Raw genomic sequence first — 20,639 nt, 5'->3', positions numbered from 1 at the left:
AAACTTAATGTTTCTTCTCCGATTCTTGTTTACTCTTCCATGCCTAATTATCCCAGAGCCTGTATGGCTACATTTCAATGACACTGTTTTAATGTTGAATGGATCACTCCACACACACCCGCTATCCCCACTGTTTGCAATTTGGTTCTGTCCTGTTCAGACAGTGAATAGGATCTGAATAGGACCTACACACTGAATATCAAAAGGGGGGGGAGGTACTTGGGAAATCCTCTAGAAACTGAGCAATGATATATATAGAGAAAGCATCTAGTAATGTCCCTGTACTATGAAGAATTTGAATGTGCCTTGTAGCAACGATCTGTATTTCTCTTTTCTTGAAATGTAAAAATCGCTGTCACTGTAAAACCAACTACATGTAGGTGAAATAAAAAAACATTGCAAAGAAATAGTTTCCTTATTTCCTCTGCAAGCTGAGAAGACACAGGCAGAAGTTTTGAATGGTATGTGTGGGAGTTGAAAGGTTAATACATCAGAACAATATACACAGGCTGACACAATGAACTAGTTTTTTTGTGGGAATTATTAAATCGGTAGCAAAACAACTAACTAAAATATTAGTTAAATTTATGTTGGCTTGTCATATGAGAACATCAGATACTGTACTCATAATAAATGGTTGACGTCAACAATAGTTTATGACAACGGCAACTTGTCAATTACTGTCATCAGTACTGGTACTGTCTTTGTGATGTCAGTTTGCTATGATGCACTGGATTGTTTAAAATTGCCATGGTTACTGTATCCCTAGCAACATTCGTATGAACTTGCTGTCATCGGCTGTAAAAGACAATATTTATTCAGACCCGGTTTCTCTTCATAAACATGAAGTGCAACTCCTATAGCTAATGATGACATAAATTTAGAGACAAATTTTGCATATTTGAAAAACTTTATTTCATTGTGTACAGAGGTTTCAAAGTTCAATAAACACCTGTCACTCTGCGTAATTAACATTTGTTCACATTCCTAGAAATATTTCCTTGTTGATAGACAACATTCCTTTCAATTTACATTTATGAAAACTTCAAAAAGTAAATTATTCACAATTCAATATACTCATTATATTCTCATCAAAAATTATCTTTCCATGAAGTGTGATGGTTCAAAGATATAAATCTACGATAAAATCAGCTGATGACTTTGAGTTGCAACAATATGTGTTAATCACTTGATATAACAGGGGTATCTCAGTCAGCCAGACACTGCTTGCTTCGACTAGAAATCCCCCTAGCTATTATCAAGTGTTAAGTTTGAGAGAATAATGCACAGGTCAAGCACAATCAGTTTCCTGCTCCATGTGGGCTCATTCATGATCATTAGTCTCATACCAGGTGCGTCTGCCAAGACTTTCCACAGACTACCAAAGATTTGGAGAATGCTTCCGTCAGTAAATTTCCAAAGACCAACATGATAATGAATGTGATGAATGTAAGTTTGACTGCTCCATAATCAAATCAAAGGCAATAAATAAGTAAAACAAAATATTTGAAGAAAACCTGATGATTTCAACATTCAAAGGGGCAAACGTAAATGAATGAGCACATTGCAAATCAAAGCAAGTATAGTGGACCCAGTATGAAATTGTAACATGTACATGTGATTCCAATTCTGGTGGTCCTTCTTCAACTCTGGGATGGTACCCTTGGTGATATGGTAAATCACTATATTCACTCACTTCACTGGGTGCCATATACTGCTGATATTGTTAAATATAAAATATACCAGATGAATTTGAGACTGACAAAAACTGAACTCTTTAAGACACACCAATACTCATTGCCTGGGTTATTCACTCTCCCAGTCACCCAATGAGTGATATCTTGTCATTGTGCATGAAAGTTGCAGCAAAGCCAGCTGAGTTCAGCATAAAGGCAAGCACCATTTGGTACACAATGGACAGTGAATCCCAAGTCTCTAGGTCTGTCAATCACTTCTTGCAATTTTGTTGCCACACACAATCATTTCCTGATAGTTACAGAGCCAGTATTGCTTTTGATGACATTTTTACAATTTTTGTTTTTAATGTCAACCATAATTTCTTGTTCCACTCCCAAAAGCATGTTGATATACACAGAATTCAGCTTGTCAACTCCGCCTGTACATGTGAACAATAACAGTGAATTTTACACAAACAGACGCTATGTTGACAAGCTAAATAGTGGGTGTTTCAACATTCTTTTGGGAGTAGAAGAAGAACTTGCAATTGACATACAAAATAAAAATAATGTAAAGAACATCAAAAGTTAGCATTAATGTCCCTTCAATGACACTACCATGTCGACACAATTTTCTCTGGGAGGTCAAATTCAATACGTAATGAAATTTCTGCTTTACATAAAGCACATTCTATTTTGGACAAAACATGACCATGAACTAATTACCAAGCAAAAACTGGAAGAAAGCCTGCCATGATAAGACACATAATGGTACATGTGATAAACCACACTAGAATGCAAGACAGCATTTTTCAGTGTATTCCATCTGAGTATATGATCAATACAGAAACTATTTGTTTCCGTGCTTTTTTACATGACTCACCATGGTCTTCATTGCAGGCACACCCAGACTTTTTTGGCACAGAATCAAACATGCTTTAAAGCTGATAAAATGGATGAAAACAGGAATGGAAAATTCAAAGCACATGAAAAAAAAAACAAGAATGGTGGCAATGCTGAAAAAAGTCTCGCACAAAAACCTTTACAACACACAATACTGCAGTGGCATAAATTACCGATAGAATGCATTGACAAGGCACTTCTTCAACAATTAATAACAAAATGTCAAAATTTGATCAAGTACATGTACAATATCCTTTATCTCTGACACTAAAAAGAATCACAATGTAATAAACTTTGGGTAAAGGAGAAAACAATATTATGTTCTTTTTGTAAAATCTTTGCAATGTGTCAGGGAAACTGGAAGGAAATTTCAGGGTTTATGGCTTGGCACTCGTCCACGGGATAAAACACACTCCAGTAAATCAGAAAAGATTGCCAAAACACTGTTGAAGTCAAAACAAGACACTTGTAGGAAATATGTACATTTTGAGTTTGTAATTTAAAGTCACTTCTCATTTCAAACCAGTTCATTTGACCGTTGCTCTTTCATAGAATAGCATGTATGCTTGAGAGGCCATGACTTCCTTCAGAGATACCTTGCGAACGCGTGAATCCGATGTGTACAGCCACTGGTTGCTAAGCACGTCACCCGACGATGTTGGCACACGACGATACGTCACAAAATGGCCAGAGTACGCATCTCCCATGTGGGCGACAGCAGCAACTAGCTTGTAATTTGATTCCACTGACATTTGCCTGTGAAGAAAAAGGAATAATCAGTTTTGCTTTCCATTTGTGAATCTTTACAGGAAAGTGTATTCACGCATTTTTATGACATGATCGATTTCCTTATAGCGATTGCACACAATTTTGCTACTTTCTACTAACTTGGCAACAGGTGAATAAAAAATGCATATACTTGTTTTGGATTGCCAACAATTTACAAATTGTTAAAATTTGACGATAATTTTACCAAGTGATAAAATATTTGGATGCAAACAGAATCTGTTTGTGAGTGGCAATATTCCCTGTTGACGTCTGCAAGGAGCATGTTACTTTGACAACAGCGTGAAATGATAAATTACGGATAGCGCTCTCTAGATTAAATATTAAATATTAGCATAGCATGTGATCAGCAACAACTGAAGAATTTCCAAATCCAAAAATTCCCAGTCGTAGTATGACCGCAATATTTGTAGATGAACAACTATTACCTGTTCACCCCCGAATCACTGTAAACAGGTCCAAAACCACTATTGGAAATGATGAGTTTAGGCCAAACCATTGAGGTGAAGGTTAATCTTTGAAAGAACAATTCATGATGGATGCAAAATTTTGTGTCAGATATGAGCTGTTCACTGAAGGTACTGTAAGCCCTCACCTCTGGTAAAATGATTTGGCAACTTCTGTGCCTCTGGCTGATACAGACTGGTTGATACCATTCCGATAGAGGGAAGACAGACCTTTCATCATTGGATGGGGCTTCAGTTGGCTGAAGGAACCATTGCAGAAATATGGAACAGCCGGCACATCGCTATGATAAGTGTTCAAGAACAAGCAAACATTTCAAAAATAAATAGAGCATTCATGATTTCCAAGGCATGATATGTCATACACACGGTCGACTGACAATCAACTGACAGCTCCTACTTGCCATACATACATAAAGCTAAAGGGAGCCAAAATATAATTAAGCACATTTTCTTGTCAATTTTCCCGTAGAACATACACAACAAATAAAACAAAACTGCACAAAATTTTCCTGTTTCTCAAAAACAGGGAATTAACTTATATTATTTCATTAAAACTGCTGGAGACAAATTTCACTGTAGCAGACGCCTGCAGCATCACAATCATGTATACTGACAGAAATCAATACAAAATGGTATTTTAAATCTTTTCAAGGCTTGGTTTCTTACCCATTTGCTGTAGTCTTTTCATTGTTCTTGCAGCTTGCCGCTGCATTTGCTTGTGACGACTCATCTTTGGCATTCGCTTGATGTAAATACTTAAACTTGTCCATGTTCAGCATTTCTGGAAACTTGACAACATCCTGCCTCTTCATTGGCATTCCATTGGGAAGCCAGATTCTCCTGTTTATGTGTATGCACAGACACTGCGGTAACTGCATGGCAGAAAACAAAGGTACAAGACAATTTGAAGATCCTGACACACTTGTAGGATATGTTGCCATGATACAGGTTAATGATTATTTCAATTGATTGGTCAGGACTCCATGCTTATGATTTCTCTCAGTAGCTGTATCTTCTGCATTTCACTTACCAAAATTACAATCCAATCCTTGGAGAGAGGTTTTGGATTCCTGTTATTAAGCCATATTGTCATTGAAAATGTCACTATTTCAATCCTTGGTGATGGCTTTGGCTGATTAAATTCATGCGCATATGCATATATTTTCGGCGGCCATATTTGTGATGAAACATGAAAATTATTTAGTTAAATTAGTTGTAAAATGTTTGAAAAATGTTCTCTGGTCATACTTTGGTAAGCATTTTACATAAAGTTGCATTTTGATTTCAAACTTTCTTTACTGAAAAAATGCAAAAAGATATCGCTAATCAAATTTATCACTGAGGCTCTGAATAACAGTCATATCATTACTCCAGCAAATTGACACTTGTTTTAATCACTGTTTCAACTTAACTGTTGAAAACTCCTAGAACCTTAAATATTGTAAAAGGTTTGACTATATTGGTGAAAATGTGTGGAAATAGTATAACTTTGACATGTCATTTGAAAATATAGATTACCATAACATTTGTTAATCAGATTGCATATCATTTTTTAGTGATTTAGACAAGTGTTTTCACTCGTTTTTCTGAGAAACAATGCAGCTGTTCTAATTTTTAATTTCTCACAGAAATTCTACTCAGCTATTTCATCATTGAGCAAAAATTAGAACTCAGTTATTTAGTTCAACCAATTTTAAAGAATATTGGCTTGAAAGGAGAAATTGGAGAACAAATTTTGTTGCTGAATGTCATTTGAAGTCAAAATGTAATCATCATCTTTTGTGGTACAATTAACCCTTTGAACCTGGCTCCGCATGATGTCATAGGGTACCAGGTGGTCAGGGTGCAAAGGGTTAATCTGTAGATCATACTACATCAGAAGGATGCTTGATTTTGAATGTCAATACCATTCACTTGATTAAATGTACAATGTCAGTAGTACAGTCAAATAACGTTTCAAATCATAGCACTTCAAGATTAAAAGATTGAAGTTATGAAGCCATATCCAGTTCTAACCCAACATACCTTGCCTAAATTTAACTGTTTAATAAAAGTCGCCCTTGGTTTGATATTTTCCGTTGTTTGATCTCGTTTACCATTCACCTTCAAGAGGTTGAACTTAGCAAGCAGCTTTGCACATCCTGTACACTCTACATCCTCTACAATCTCTGACATGACAAAACGATTCAACAGAGACTCCAGGGTCACATTGCCGTAGTACTTTGGTGATAAACTCAGGGAAATGCTGTCAAAGTTGTCATATTTTATTGGACACTGAAATGAATAAAGAACAAATAAATTAACTGCAGTATGTTGTATGGCTGGTCATAACATTCAAGGCTAAAGCAGTGAATTCAATCTTATTTGATTATTTAAAATAACTAAACATTTATAGCTTGAGATTATAGCAGTTAGATCAATATTCATTGGGCAGGGCAATAAAACATAGGTTAATATTCATTGTGCAGGGCTTTAGAACATAGGTTAATATTCATTGGGAAGGGTAATAGATTATAGGTTAATATTCTTTGGGCAGGGTAATAGACCATAGGTTAATATTCATTGGGCAGGGCAATAGAACATAGGTTAATATTCATTGGGCAGGGCAATAGAACATAGGTTAATATTCATTGGGCAGGGCAATAGAACATAGGTTAATATTAATTGGGAAGGGTAATAGAACATAGGTTAATATTCATTGGGAAGGGTAATAGAACATAGGTTAATATTCATTGGGAAGGGTAATAGAACATAGGTTAATATTCATTGGGCAGAGCAATAGAACATAGGTTAATATTTATTGGGCAGGGCAATAGAACATAGGTTAATATTAATTGGGAAGGGTAATAGAACATAGGTTAATATTCATTGGGCAGGGCAATAGAACATAGGTCAATATTCATTGGGCAGGGCAATAGAACATAGATTAATATTCATTGGGAAGGGTAATAGAACATAGGTTAATATTCATTGGGCAGGGTAATAGACCATAGGTTAATATTCATTTGGCAGGGCAATAGAACATAGGTTAATATTCATTGGGCAGGGCAATAGAACATAGGTTAATATTCATTGGGCAGGGTAATAGAACATAGGTTAATATTCATTGGGCAGGGCAATAGAACATAGGTTAATATTCATTGGGCAGGGCAATAGAACATAGGTTAATATTCATTGGGCAGGGCAATAGAACATAGGTTAATATTCATTGGGCAGGGCAATAGAACATAGGTTAATATTCATTGGGCAGGGCAATAGAACATAGGTTAATATTCATTGGGCAGGGCAATAGAACATAGATTAATATTCATTGGGAAGGGCAATAGAACATAGGTCAATATTCATTGGGCAGGGCAATAGAACATAGCTTAATATTTATTGGCAGGGCAATAGAACATAGGTTAATATTCATGTGGCAGGGCAATAGAACATAGGTTAATATTCATTGGGCAGGGCAATAGAACATAGGTTAATATTCATTGGGAAGGGTAATAGATTCTAGGTTAATATTCATTGGGCAGGGTAATAGACCATAGGTTAATATTCATTGGGCAGGGCAATAGAACATAGCTTAATACTGATTGATATTCACAGAGAAGTAACTAATGAAAAAGGAAGAGAATTAGAATTACATTGCATCGAAAGTCTCCTTTCACGTGAACATTGCAGTTTTCTTTCTCCGTGTACACATCAAAGATGAAGTATGGTAAACAGAAATTAGGGTTTAAGGAAGACTTCTTAACACTTACTCTGTATCCACACTGTTTGCATGTTAGCTGACTGGCCAGTGAGCCAGTGAATGGATGATCAGTTTTACTATTTGGCAACTTCAGTAGAGGAATCTCACTGCGATTCTTTGCTTTCTCTTGAATACCATACCTTGCCTGTTGGATGAAAAATTTACAAGACAAAATCATACAGGTTTAGTTTGTGTGATGACTCCTGCTGAATATTTCTTACTTAGATGTTTGGTAGTTCTTTGGTTCTGAAAGAACCTACAAGCTTGTCATCAAAATCAGAATCAGATTTAGGAAAAATTATTTTATTTATTCTTGATTTTGATTCTGAAACATCATACAAAGCTGCCATAAGAATCAGAATTGGTGTGAATTATTACATTTATTTTCATTTTGATTCTGAGATGTCGAACAAATTTGTCATCAGAATCAGAATCAGAATCAGGTGAATTTATTATACTCACTCTGCTGCTACAGTGTGCAAGCATGAGATAAAGAATGTGCATGTCTGAAATGATCAAATGATTTAAATTACTGATATCATTTCAAAGGTGAAGTTGGCAAGAGGCAAAATTATCTCAAATAGAACCTTTGAAAGTGATTCAGTGATTACTTTATCTCCTAGTCTGGTTCCCTGACCCATTTCCCCGGTAGAAGGCATGGGGAAATATAGGGTCAGGTACCGGGTAGCCATCTTGAACAGAATTTTGTTCAAGATGGCGGAGGTTAGTCACCTGACAGAACGATATACAACAAATATGGCTGCTACCATGAAAACGCCGGTCAAAATTCGACTGGATCAGAATTATGTTCGAACACTGGTATCCGAACCAAAAACATTGGCACACGAGACGGGAAACATAAACTGAAAGGATTAATCCAGAAGTACGGGGAAATAGAGGTGATTGAAGGCTGGCTGTGATATCGCAGCAGTACTTGTGGCGTGTATCGAACGCGCTAGGGTCATTGAGGTCATCGCCTACTGTGGCGTGACCCCAATGACCAGAGCACGTTCGATACACGCCACAAGTACTGCTGCGATATCACAGCTGATTGAAAGCAAACTTTGTTGGAACTGTGAACGACGATTGATTTCGATGGATAGAATGGTGTCCGAATTTCGTGAAAAATGCCAGGCATCATGTCGACGTTCTAAAAGTATCAAGAGGTGTGCTAAATCACAGTGGCTAAATCTTTCTTTCTACCTCCACGGCTTTGTGGTACAAACAAGAAGTTGGTGTCAAGTGAGCCTGAAAGTGCGAAACCCAAGAAACATGAGAAAAAGTTACAAGTGTTACTTTCATCCAATCACAGCTTGTTTTCTTTAACCCAATAGTGTCCATGTTTACATTAGCCGGTACCTGACCCTATATTTCCTCACGCCCTCTACCGGGGAAATGGGTCAGGGAACCAGATTATTTATCTCCTACATGAAAAGTGACATGAAAATTGTTGGTTTGTACTTCTTACCTCCAGGGTGGCCATATCAAGTAATGATGGATGAGCTGGGAACTTCTCAGCTTCTTCCGACAGAGTTGTCGTCAAGACATGGAACAGTTCATGTGCATCCTATACAATGTGACATGCAAACACACATCAGTAAATCTTAACAAAGAGACATTTCAATGAAACATGATGAATATTTTCAATTTCATGAACCATTGAAAGAACTTTTGAAAGAAATTAAAATCAGTACTGTAAGTTTCTTCTGATTAATATACCTGTTATGCATGTTTGAGGCAAAAGAGACTTATAAGCCCATTCGTCTGGGCAACTCAAGGAGTTGCATGTCTCATTAATAAACAAATTACTACTACGATGCCTGGACCATCCAAAAATTTGGAAAGATGCAATTTTTTAAACCACAAATTATGAATGTTGCCCTAAATGTTAATTTTAATAGAAGATTTGATCATTTAAACTTAAATTTTCTCTTTCTTTTCAATCTCACCTGATTATGGTGAAAAATTTTCTCATCGTAATTGACTTATTTCACTGTTTGGGTATTACATGTACACACAGTATAATCTGTCTGCAGAGTTGTATGTCACAATAGGATCGCAATGTCAGTCTCCATGCTGCTGTGTCTGCCTGTCAGTGTTTGTCCAAGATGCAATTGTCAAAACCACAAATTGTGACTACAGCTCTAAATATCAATGTTAATAGAAGATTTGATCGTTTCTTCCGTAATGTTCCATTTCATTGTGATTTCATCTGATTAAAATCCTCTCATCACAATTGACTAATTTCACTGTTCGTGTATCACACACGGTAAGATCTGCCAACAGCATTGTGTATCATAACTGGATTGCAATGTTAGTTCCTATGCTGCTCTGTCTGCCTGCGTGTCTAAGTCTAATCCTGTAACTCGCTCCTTTGAGTTTAAAAAACACGAATGTTGCTACTGACCTGTTCTTCCCATGATATGACCCATCTCCTGGCACGTAATCCTTCCAACACTTCAACAGGGTTGTACGGATCTTCAGTGTCTTCACTTTGATTACATAAAACTGATAACCAAAACAAAAAAAGAGAGATCAAAGTTATATTCAGTTCTTACGGCATTCTTTGCACAACTGTCTTCATGTGAAAGTGAACTGCACGCTGATTGTAACTCACTTATCATTAGTTTATCGTATTTTATGAGAATAATTTTCCACAACAAAGAGAACGACGAGATCTGGCTTGTATATGCGAACTAGAAAATCACCAGCATGTAGGCTGCCAATGCTTTGGCAACATCCATATCACATGGCTCGTATCAGAAACGAAGCAGTAGCATGTCTGCATAAACTTCAAAATTTTAGAGACAACACAGATCCCTATATTCACAGAATGACACATCTAATCTTCCAGCTACACTGCAGTGAGGTGAATAAGTATGCTACAGTAGATCTTAGAAGGGAAAACAGGCAGATTATGGGTAATATTTTCAAATAATTACTCACATTTGTTTTCAAATAATATGATCACCTTTTTTTTGCATTATCATAAACCTAGCATGGTTGAAAAAAGCCCAACTTCTTATTTTCAGTGTGTGTCGACAGAATTTTTCTTCCTTCATTAATTAAGAATAAGACGCAACGGTTCATATTGTTGTTAAACATTTAGTATGATAGCTGATTGTAAAGACAACCCCCTTCTTGATTGTAGGTAATAAGCCTTTCAGAAAGATTGTATGAGCTCTTATATTTTAGCTTTCAGTCTCACCTTTTGTGACTTTAATCAGTGGGTAAGCCATGTACTGTCTGTGATCTCCATTGGAGTAAATATCTATGAAATCAGCCAACCAACAAACAAATGACGGGCAGGAGGCAAGACTCTGCAACACTGCATTCAGGAAACATGTGTTGCCTTGGTTGACCAATCCAGGACATCGCCCTGCAATTGAAACAAATCCTGCAGAAATTGGAAATCCTCATGCAATGGGAGTTGAATGGTTAAAGCTTAAAGTTACTGTGATCAAATATATCAAAGCAATTTACTGGTTCAAAAGCAAACTAGGGAAAAATATGCCAGCCTTTTGAGAATCCCCTATGAGTGACCTTTGAAATCTGATCATTCAGTGTTTGACAGCCAGCATTCATTTCAACAGAGAATATAAAATACTTCTACCTATACATTTGATGGAAAGTTAAACTGCTTTCCTAACAGGAAACTGATCTCTCTTTAGTAGAGTGAAAATGTATATGATGCTACATGTTGGTGAGCGTGACTTGACAGGTAAAGACTGAGTATCCTAACCTGGTCACCCCTAGGTCCCTGTGAGACAATCTACACTCTCATTGAAAACAATAGATTTGGGACAAACCACGGTGGTGAATGTGTAAAATAAATTGTCTTGATCATGATCTTCTTCTCAAACTTCTCAAACAGCACAAGAACCGAACAACTAAATCTCGTTTTACATCATACGGAATGTGTCTCTGACAAGTCATGGACCAAACCATAGATAGTGGAGTTCTGGTATATGGTCTAGAACCAAGAGCAGAATATGACAAGGAAGTAGTAAAGGAACATTGCTTTTTCATTTTATTTTTCTCTTTTTGTAAAAGAAATCATGAACTACCGGTAGTCCCTTTAAATCAATTGAACACAACTTATGCTGATGTCTAATGTAGGATAAATAAGTACCACCAACATACTTGCTATACTTTACACCATTATTTCTTAAACAAGCAATCAGCTCAGGTAAGGAAGCCATCATTATTTACGGCCTGGGGGTCAGGGGAATTTCATTGGAAACTGAAATTTTGAGTAACCACACACAGAAATTTTGAGTGCCCCCTTAGAAAAGTTAAATATCAATACATGTACTGTAAAATTTACATAAAATACTGAAATAGTAAAGATCTTTCAAATCCTTGTGTACCCTGCTATATTATCATCAGTTACCTCATGATGGTTGAAAAAGGTGAAACCAACAAAATGAAATTCAAAGTCGCAACAAAATGTAGATATCAAAGTTCACGCTATAATCAGTATCCAACCATATAGTATTTTTTACTTTTGATGGGTATAGGTTTTACTAAGATACCTGAAAGGCAGATATTGAAAGCACAGGGGGAGAACACATAGGAGGCTGCAGGGGAAAGTGTCAGCCGGGGTAGCTGTGATATCGCAGCGGAGCTGTGGCGTCAATTGATCATGCTTGGGTCAAGGGTCATCACCACAGAACTGCTGCGAGCCACCTCATAGACTTTTTGGTACATGTAGTTTACTATGACACCAATCGGTGTCGCTGATTTAGCTCGCAATATAATGAAATATATCAGTTTTTGGATATATTAACTTATATCCAATTTATTAGTGACTATCTACCATTGGTTCTCTACTCCTGGTTACTACAGGTATCTAGACAATAAGAACATGTATTTTCAACCGTTTTTCCATGAGCACTTGATGGTTTCTCCTCTAATTTGAACTTTTGACCTTCAACGTATTCAGTTCAGTTCCGATGTATGCTCGAGTGAGATAATGTTGCAGAAAATGTCGATGGCTCACGGGAAAATGGTTAAAAATAACATGTTCTTATCGTCGAGGTAGTTAGCAGGGGTACAGATAGCTGTGGGTCCATAGCTGTGGTGTTTTCAGACGGGATTCATGCCATTTACGGGCTGGTTTTGACTTTTACGATTTTACTATTTTATAGTACAGTAAACACAGCGACGTCTGTACACGTGGCCAGAAGGCATGGCCAGAGGAATTGGCTAGAGGTCACGGAACTAAAGGTCGTATTTACATATGATTACATTCCCCATTGAGGGCGCACTATACATGCCAATACAAGCTACACAAAAGACAGCTACACAATTGTTGTGCTCTTCAGCTTTATTTGTAACATTGAAAAAGAAAGAAAAACGCTGTAATATTGACTTAAATAGGCACTTATGAGCCCCTGTGGTTAGACTTTGAATATAACCACAGAGTTCGATCAGCAGCAACGTCACGCTGACCGCTTGGCAGTCTGTCTGGGTTTTTGCGGCCGGGGAAAACTAAAAAGTTGCATTTTCTGGAGCGAGTGCCCGCGTGTTGCCTGTTTGGTGTCCACTTACACAATGAACGCCGCCATACCTTGGCGTCCTTTTAAAGGGAGGCTCCGCCTTTAAGCATTTTTGCTTCAGCCAATTCCTAATTTGTGTATTTAATGAACTTTCCTAATTAGGGATATATACTTGGATTTATTTGATCAAAATTGGCATAACATGCTATGTACATTGATGATTATACCAGGTTATATCATTATTGGAGGTCATTTCGCATTTAAGTTTTCATGTCAGCTAATTTATAGTTTGTATATCTAATGAGCTTTCAAAGTTTGGAATATATAGTTTGAAGGACTTGACCAAAGGCAATTACACTTGCTATATAAAGTGGTGATACAATGACAGCAGTCAAAGAAATTAATATTTTTTTCAGCTAATTACATATTTGAATACTTAATGACCTATAGAGTTAATCTGTGGTGAATTATGTTCATTATGTTGATCATAATACTTTCAATGAAGTTGCAAACATGTGGCAAAGGTTCAAATTTACACATAACTGCAATATATAATGAAACACGTGAGCATTTACAGTTCATATCTGGTTGAAAATGGTCGAAGGACGACTCATTTGAATTGCTGTTCCCGGCCCTCTACCGGCCAGTGGGTGAGCAGCATCAATGCGTACGAGACTTCCAGTTTCCGCAACGCATACTTGTTCCCGCGCTCACTGCATGTGCTGCGGAAGACTAGCCACCGAAGACGATATAAAGGAAATTGAGGGCAACTCTAAACATTTGCCCTACGAGTATGGCGAGAGTGTCCGGCTTTGGCTACGCCGCCTCCCACGGCGTAGCCAAAGCCGGACACTCTCGCCATACTCGTAGGACTACTCCACACATCGGCTCTACCAAGATTGTTTAGCATTACGATGTGGTGAATAAAAGGATCATTGCATTTATTTTGTGTGGAATACATGGTGAGACACCGGTGAATCGGGGTAAGCCTAATTCACGTGCCACGTGCCGCGAGCCAGAAGTAGGTGAATTTTCACTCCAATTTAATTCATTGATTCATTTTCATGAACAAATCAACATTCGGGCTTCAACGCCGCCTTCTAAATGCTTGAACTGGGGACCAGCGAATAACCAGCCTGCATATGCAGAAAGGGACTCAAGAGAAATTATAGGGAGGGAGGCCAGTATTTTTCAAAATCACACTGCACGTAAATTTGTAACATTAAAAATTGATCAATCAAAATTCCGTACATTGATTTTGTAGACCATATGTTAAGGTTGCTATATTGCAAATATCTAGGTCCTATGGTGTCTATCGAACTGTATAGGCGTAAGCCTATTGACAGGTATCAATAAAAACGTTGCAAACAGGTTTATTTTGTGGACAAGTCCACCATCCTGCCAACTTGTATCAATCAAAATGTTATCAAAACGCTGTATTTCGCACGCGTGCAAGTAAACCACAGTCCCACCACAACACATAGGCTGCGGGCAGGCCTAACATGAACGCAATAGGCATACTCGTGTCAGGCCAGGTCAACATTGATTTTCGAAACATGATACAGTCTTGGCCAGTCTTGGTGTCCTAATCACGGGTAAAAGACGACTCTCACTTTATACCTCCATGCGTAAACAAATGTACTTCCAGTTAACCACTGTGACGCTTACTAGAGACTCTGCATGTAGAGATGTCGAAATTGGTCAAACTCTAAAGACTTTATTCCATCTAATCAATTTCAATCCCCGACTTATGTTAGTTTGGCGCAACAAAGGTAGTGTTGAGATGGGTATTGTGGTGTTGCCTGAATATACGGTACTACGGGCATGTATAAACTAATGCAATTCCTAGATTCCGTATACTCTTTTTAATTAGGCCCTCCCTCCCTACAATTTCTCACGAGTCCCTGGCACGCGGCACGTGAATTAGACCCTAGTCATGTAATCTGGGTTCCCGCGGTAAACCGGTTTGTTGATTGAGTGATTCGTCTTAACGGTGTTTCGGAACCAAAAATGGGGTTCCTTCATCAGTCGCTCTCTTGTTTTGTATCCCCTCCGCTTGGTTGTGTGATGAAGTCATCTTCGTCCTCGAGGAGGAGAAGCCAGATTCGTTATTGAGAGAGTTCAGAGAGTTAGCCACTGTATTGACTGACTATAGTGAGCGATCCGGTGTGTGGTGTCATATTATAATTAACATGACCCAGCATTGACCGGAGTTTCTAGACGCTTATAAGGATTTTTGTTTAAGGGCATATTTTGAGCGTTGCTAGTGCTCGTTAAGTTAACAGTATATGTTGTACTAATCATTGGTCATTGTTCGGCGTGTGGCGTCGCTTAATTTCATGTATTTCACAAAATTTGCGCACTGATCTCTCGCTTAATCCTGACAGATTATGATCAGGAAACAAGTCTTTCAAAGTACATGCTATCTCGCAGTGTGTTTTACCTTCAAAAACAACCATTTGCCGCATAAACTCTTCAGAGACTAAGGAAGACAACTCCATTTTAATTTACCGCAGTTCTTGCGTTGACGGAAGCCGAAAATCTCGCACGCATCGCTGCTCGCCCACTGGCCAGTAGAGGGCCAGGAACAGCAAAGAAATTGAAATAACATGTAAGTCGTTTTTCGACCATTTTCAAAAAAATGAAAATGGTTGAAACTTACCATTTTCAATTTTCAATTTTCGCAAGTAACAAAATGAACAGCGAATTCATTTTAAATTAGTTGTACATGATTTAGTATTAACGAGTTTCGATTCTCATCATTTTTGTTCTCCTTCAAATGTCAAAATTATCCTATATTTTATATTTTACAAAAATCGGAAGAAATACCATTTTTGTTATGTTAAGATAGAATAAAGTTGAAGACTTGAAGTTATTTTTATGCTTTGTTGAGAATGGCAACATTATTTTTAAAAATAGCGCCAATGGCACTTGATCACAACTGGCACATTGTGAAACTACTCTATCTCTGGGTACACCTGTACATGAAATACTGAATGGGGTAGGTGCTGCGGGTTTGGAGTTTGTCAGTAAATGCACACAGAAAACAAAGTCCCGAAGTAGCGAATTCCAGCCATTTTCAAACCACACTGTTTGTCAGTGGGGTAAGCAATATTCGCAAAAATCACATTTCCAGGCTAATAGACTATGTTTTACGAAATCACACGTCCTTATTACAAAATAAAACGATCTTTGTCTTTAAATCAATGCGCCAGTAAACAGGTCCAGCAGCCGGTTATGTCATCAAGTCTGTAATGTTAAGGGTCATAACAAATGTGAGAGATCTAAAACATTAAATATGTTGTTTTTTATCAATTTTATTACCAAAAGCTCATGAAAATCTCTGACACTTTGAATCAGCCATCCTCATATTTGTAACATTCATCAAAACCTCATTTCTGTTCCACAACTCATTAAATAGTCCACAATGCAGGATTGGTGTACATTCCAAAACTACATATATGAAAGACCCCTAAAATCAATTAGTTAAAGGGGGGTTAGAAATTTCCCAAAACTATCTAACTGCTGCTCCGTTTGGCTCCATTTTCGGAATTGGAACCTTGGAATTAGTCTGAATATCTCTACCAAATATCAATGCAGTCTGTTCAGCGGTTTTTGACTTTTGTCGTTTACGGAAAATGGACACTGTCCACCACCGGTTGAAGCTAACCCTATATCACAACTTCCAGATGTGATAGTGACCTATGGTCATTATGTTAAAAATACCGCCAATGGCGCTTGGACATTATGACCGCCTAGTATTATCGGCATTTATCAACAACCACACTCACTGTGAATTAGACAGACCATGAAGTCAATGAGCAACATATAGCTGAAAGACTATTTTTCACATTGCGATTTTAAGCTCATTTTTATGAGAAGAGAGACATGTATATGTATATGGAGAAAAAGCAGAAGACATATTTGTAAATTGTTTGTTAAGTGACAATCATATATGCATCTCTTGAAATTTTGTGGTTATAAGGTATAACAGTAGTGTAAGAATAATGAGGTATGAATAAGTTAGTAAAGCTAAGTTGACAGTAATTAAGATTACAAAATTATACACTAAGCTGGGGAAATCTGATTGAAATAAATGTTGAAAAGTAGCAAAGTCATGGTCATCTTTTGTCTAATACCTTGTGTAAGTTCATGAACTTTACATAAATCTTGCTATAGATTTGTTGGGCAATAACTGTGTTTCAGATCATTTGAGAGCAATCTATCCATGACAGGTTTAAATTGTAATATACTTCTATTTAAAGGAGAGAAACTTCTCAAATAATTTTTTTCCCTGTAATTTGCTGTGAGAACACATGGACAGATGCTCAGGACTCTATGCTGGTGCTACCTTGATAACTAACCTACAACTTGTAACATCATTGTCTAACCTGTTCACCCCAATTTCCTGTAGACAGGTCCACACTCTCCATTGATAACGATAGGTTTGGGCCATACCATTGTAGTGAAAGACTGTAACATGTGAGGTTGTGGATACTTAATCTCTGGAATGTCAAAGTCTGTATATTGACTCAAGGATGTTTACTTAACAAATGCCTAGGGTCATCTCAAAAGTGAGAATCTACACTATGAAATATGTTTTTTTAATGCTTTTGATGCCCAAAAGACCATAGAAATCTCTTATACTTCAAATCAGCCATCCTGCATATTTCTGACATTCATCAAAACCTCATTTCTGTTCAACAACTCATAAAACAGTCCACAATGCAGGATTGGTGTACATTCCAAAACTACATATATGAAAGACCCCTAAAATCAATTAGATAAAAAGGGGGGTTAGAAATTTCCCAAAACTATCTAACCGGCACTCCGTTTGGCTCCATTTTTCGGAATTGGAACCTTGGAACCAGTCTATGTATCGGTATCAAATATCAACACAGTCTGTTCAGCAGTTTTTGACTTTTTGTCGTTTACGGAAATGGACGACATCAAACACCGGTTGAAACCACCTCTATATCACAACTTCCAGTTGTGATAAAAAACGAATTAAAATCAAAATATGAAACAAGGAACGTTCAATAAAAGTAAACCCGAACTTGTGTCTTCAAATCTTATGAATGAAACACAATTAATTGATTAAAGCTTAATTTGTGTTTACTGAAAATTGCTTTTCGGATTCAAAATATAAAGAAGACGAAACAGAATTATGTTTCATTAATAATGAAATAGCAGAAGCTTTATTTAAAACGGGCCGTCAATCGTTTTTTTTTAACGAAGATAAAAATGAAAAATAATTTTCGATTTGAAACATTTCAAATGTTGCTTTCTATGCCAAAAGGCTGTTTAATTAATATTTTTGGGAATTGATGGGCCGCGAAAACTGTACCAAAAAATCGGTAAAATAAAAATTTTGTCTGCAAAAACGAATATCAAAAATTGGTTGTTATTTCATTCAAATGAAAATTGCATTTTGAAGGTGATTTCAATTTTCGATTTTCAATAAATTGGTTGGACGCTACGTACACGCATTCTGGTGCAATCTGAGAGGTGTTTTCAATTTGTATTTTTACAAGGTAAAATTATTAGCACACCCGACAGGGGGGAGACCATGATAGTCCCCCTCTCAAATTTAACATTATGAGAAATTGATGTGTGCAGTGGTGCAGACGTGTTTCAACCCATTTTGCATCAAAAATTGAGTAACCACCTTCCTTCTCTCAACATTTCGAACAACCCCCTTATAGCTTTAATATTTACGTTACCCCCTCCCCGTCAGATTCCTCCCCCCAGGCCGTAAATAATGACAGCTCCCCAAATAAGGTCCTATCGCCGCGATTTGACTTACCGGTCTTCTTTCTGCTGGTGCTTGACGATCCGGGTCCCCATAGCACATATATCCCAGTTAACGCGGCAGCTGCGATACCACCTAGTATCCCAATGTCTTTAGAGCGAATACTGTATGGCATAATGTTCTGAACTATTGATCCTAGGAACTATTGGTTACATGCCAATATATACCTATTGGTAGTCCGCTACTTTGCGGCACTGCACTCAGTAAAACAACTACCTCAATTATTTTAACCCTTGTCCACTTTCTCGATAAACTTTTCCTTCTTTAAATCGTTTTCAGAGATGCAGCTCGATTCTCGCGATTTCGTAAGCGCCAAACTATTTTAAGATGGCTTATCTAACGGGTATAGAATGGCGAAATCCTGTAATCGACTGTCGTCACATACTTTTTCTGTTGTTCGCCATGATGTGATGGTGACCCTGGAACTTTAACCTTTGACACATATCCCGGAAACGTTAACCCTGGGAATCTCCAGCAGAGTTGGTTGACATCATAATACAACACGCACTGAGAGAAAGCCGCGCGCTATCGCTCTGCTGGAAAGGTGACGCAAGTTGGACAAGACAACGTAGGAATTTCAGCTGAAATGAAATCAAAGGATGGCCGAACCGTCTTCAGCTAATACCTCGGTCAATATTGGTCTAAAAATTAAGGTGAGATCAACATTCGTTGAATGTTTTATGTTGCAAAAAACGCTTCACTTCATGGCTACCATTGATGATACACATTAGAAGAAAATATGATTCATCGCTTGACACCAAACAACAAACACAAGTCGGTTTACTGATCGCTAGGACTTATCCCACAGATTCTATCAGAGGTATAGTATCTTGTATGGTGTCTTCACTTGCAAATCAAGAACACATGGTTCCTGAATAAATTGGGTATCTAGTGGTTTTGTTTTGTTTTGTTTTGTTGGTTTTTTTTTGGGGGGGGGGAACTTGGAAAAGTATAGACATCCAGAAGAGGGTAATAGCAAATCTTTCCTGATATTACTGTAAGCTGACATTATCCAAGAATTAACCAGTTATATAATTTTCCCGATTCCAAGAAAATCTAGAACATAACATGATCTGAAAATTCAGAGCCTTTTGAATTCTCAAATATATTAAATTCATGAATATTTTTTCTCTTCAACATTACACAGCACAATTTAAACTTAACGTGCTCTTATCAAAACAGAATATGTAGGGTGCTGCAAGTCCAACTTTCTAGCCCTGCTTATAAGGCTAACTTGCTATTGATATTGGTTATTTATTAAAATGTGGTGACAAATAAGTCAATGGTACGCTTTTTATTGATGCAAGGTTAAAGATAAAATGAAATGTCAAATATATGCCATTGACAGATCAGTGTTGATAAAAAGATTTGTCAATATGGTTTGATATACATTTCCTGGAAAAAAATAATCTTCAAGTTGACATTTTCTTTTCCTGAAGATGTTTTCACAAGGAATAAATTGATCTGATAGGGTCGATTTTGATTTTAAGCCTGTTACCAATAAAGCATATGATCTAATGTACGTTATATCATACCAGTATATTGATGGCGCAAATGCAGTGATCTGATTGGTCGAAACGCGAAAAGAACCATGGTATATTAGCGATATACCACGGGTGGCACATTTGTGAGCTCACGGCAAGAGCCAAAATCCTTTTTTTGATGTTCGATGCCAGAATTTCAATATACTGTTGTGATATAATAGCAATAAATCACACCCAGCATCGGTATACCACGAGATTTTGACCAGTTCAC

At 37.3% G+C, this 20,639-nt stretch overlaps 2 protein-coding genes across 3 annotated transcripts in view; one reads left to right on the top strand and one right to left on the bottom strand.

The window, feature by feature from the left end:
* Nucleotides 1–891: 891 nt before the first annotated feature.
* Nucleotides 892–19,056, bottom strand: LOC139145230 (ubiquitin carboxyl-terminal hydrolase 30-like). 2 transcript variants are annotated; one of them, XM_070716254.1, is made up of 9 exons: nucleotides 18,879–19,056; nucleotides 10,780–10,968; nucleotides 9,979–10,079; nucleotides 9,040–9,138; nucleotides 7,582–7,716; nucleotides 5,858–6,106; nucleotides 4,499–4,704; nucleotides 3,961–4,113; nucleotides 892–3,335 (listed from the first exon to the last, which is right to left on the bottom strand). In XM_070716254.1, exons 1-9 carry the CDS (start codon nucleotides 18,997–18,999, stop codon nucleotides 3,107–3,109), a joined length of 1,482 nt encoding a protein of 493 aa, XP_070572355.1. In that variant the 5' UTR covers nucleotides 19,000–19,056; the 3' UTR covers nucleotides 892–3,106. The 2 variants fall into 2 exon arrangements, with proteins under 2 accessions (XP_070572355.1, XP_070572356.1); XM_070716255.1 differs by having other exon boundaries at nucleotides 10,780–10,950.
* A 224-nt stretch (nucleotides 19,057–19,280) lies between these two features.
* LOC139145231 (MAP kinase-activated protein kinase 5-like) overlaps nucleotides 19,281–20,639 on the top strand; it is a 39,624-nt gene continuing 38,265 nt past the window's right edge. Inside the window, exon 1 of the mRNA XM_070716256.1 lies at nucleotides 19,281–19,537. Coding sequence (XP_070572357.1) covers nucleotides 19,484–19,537 — 54 coding nt within the window. The 5' untranslated portion in view covers nucleotides 19,281–19,483. The remainder of the gene's footprint in view (nucleotides 19,538–20,639) is intronic.

Source organism: Ptychodera flava, chromosome 12 (genome assembly GCF_041260155.1).
Source record: "Ptychodera flava strain L36383 chromosome 12, AS_Pfla_20210202, whole genome shotgun sequence".
Lineage (NCBI taxonomy): Eukaryota > Metazoa > Hemichordata > Enteropneusta > Ptychoderidae > Ptychodera > Ptychodera flava.
This window is presented reverse-complemented; position numbering and strand designations above follow the sequence as displayed.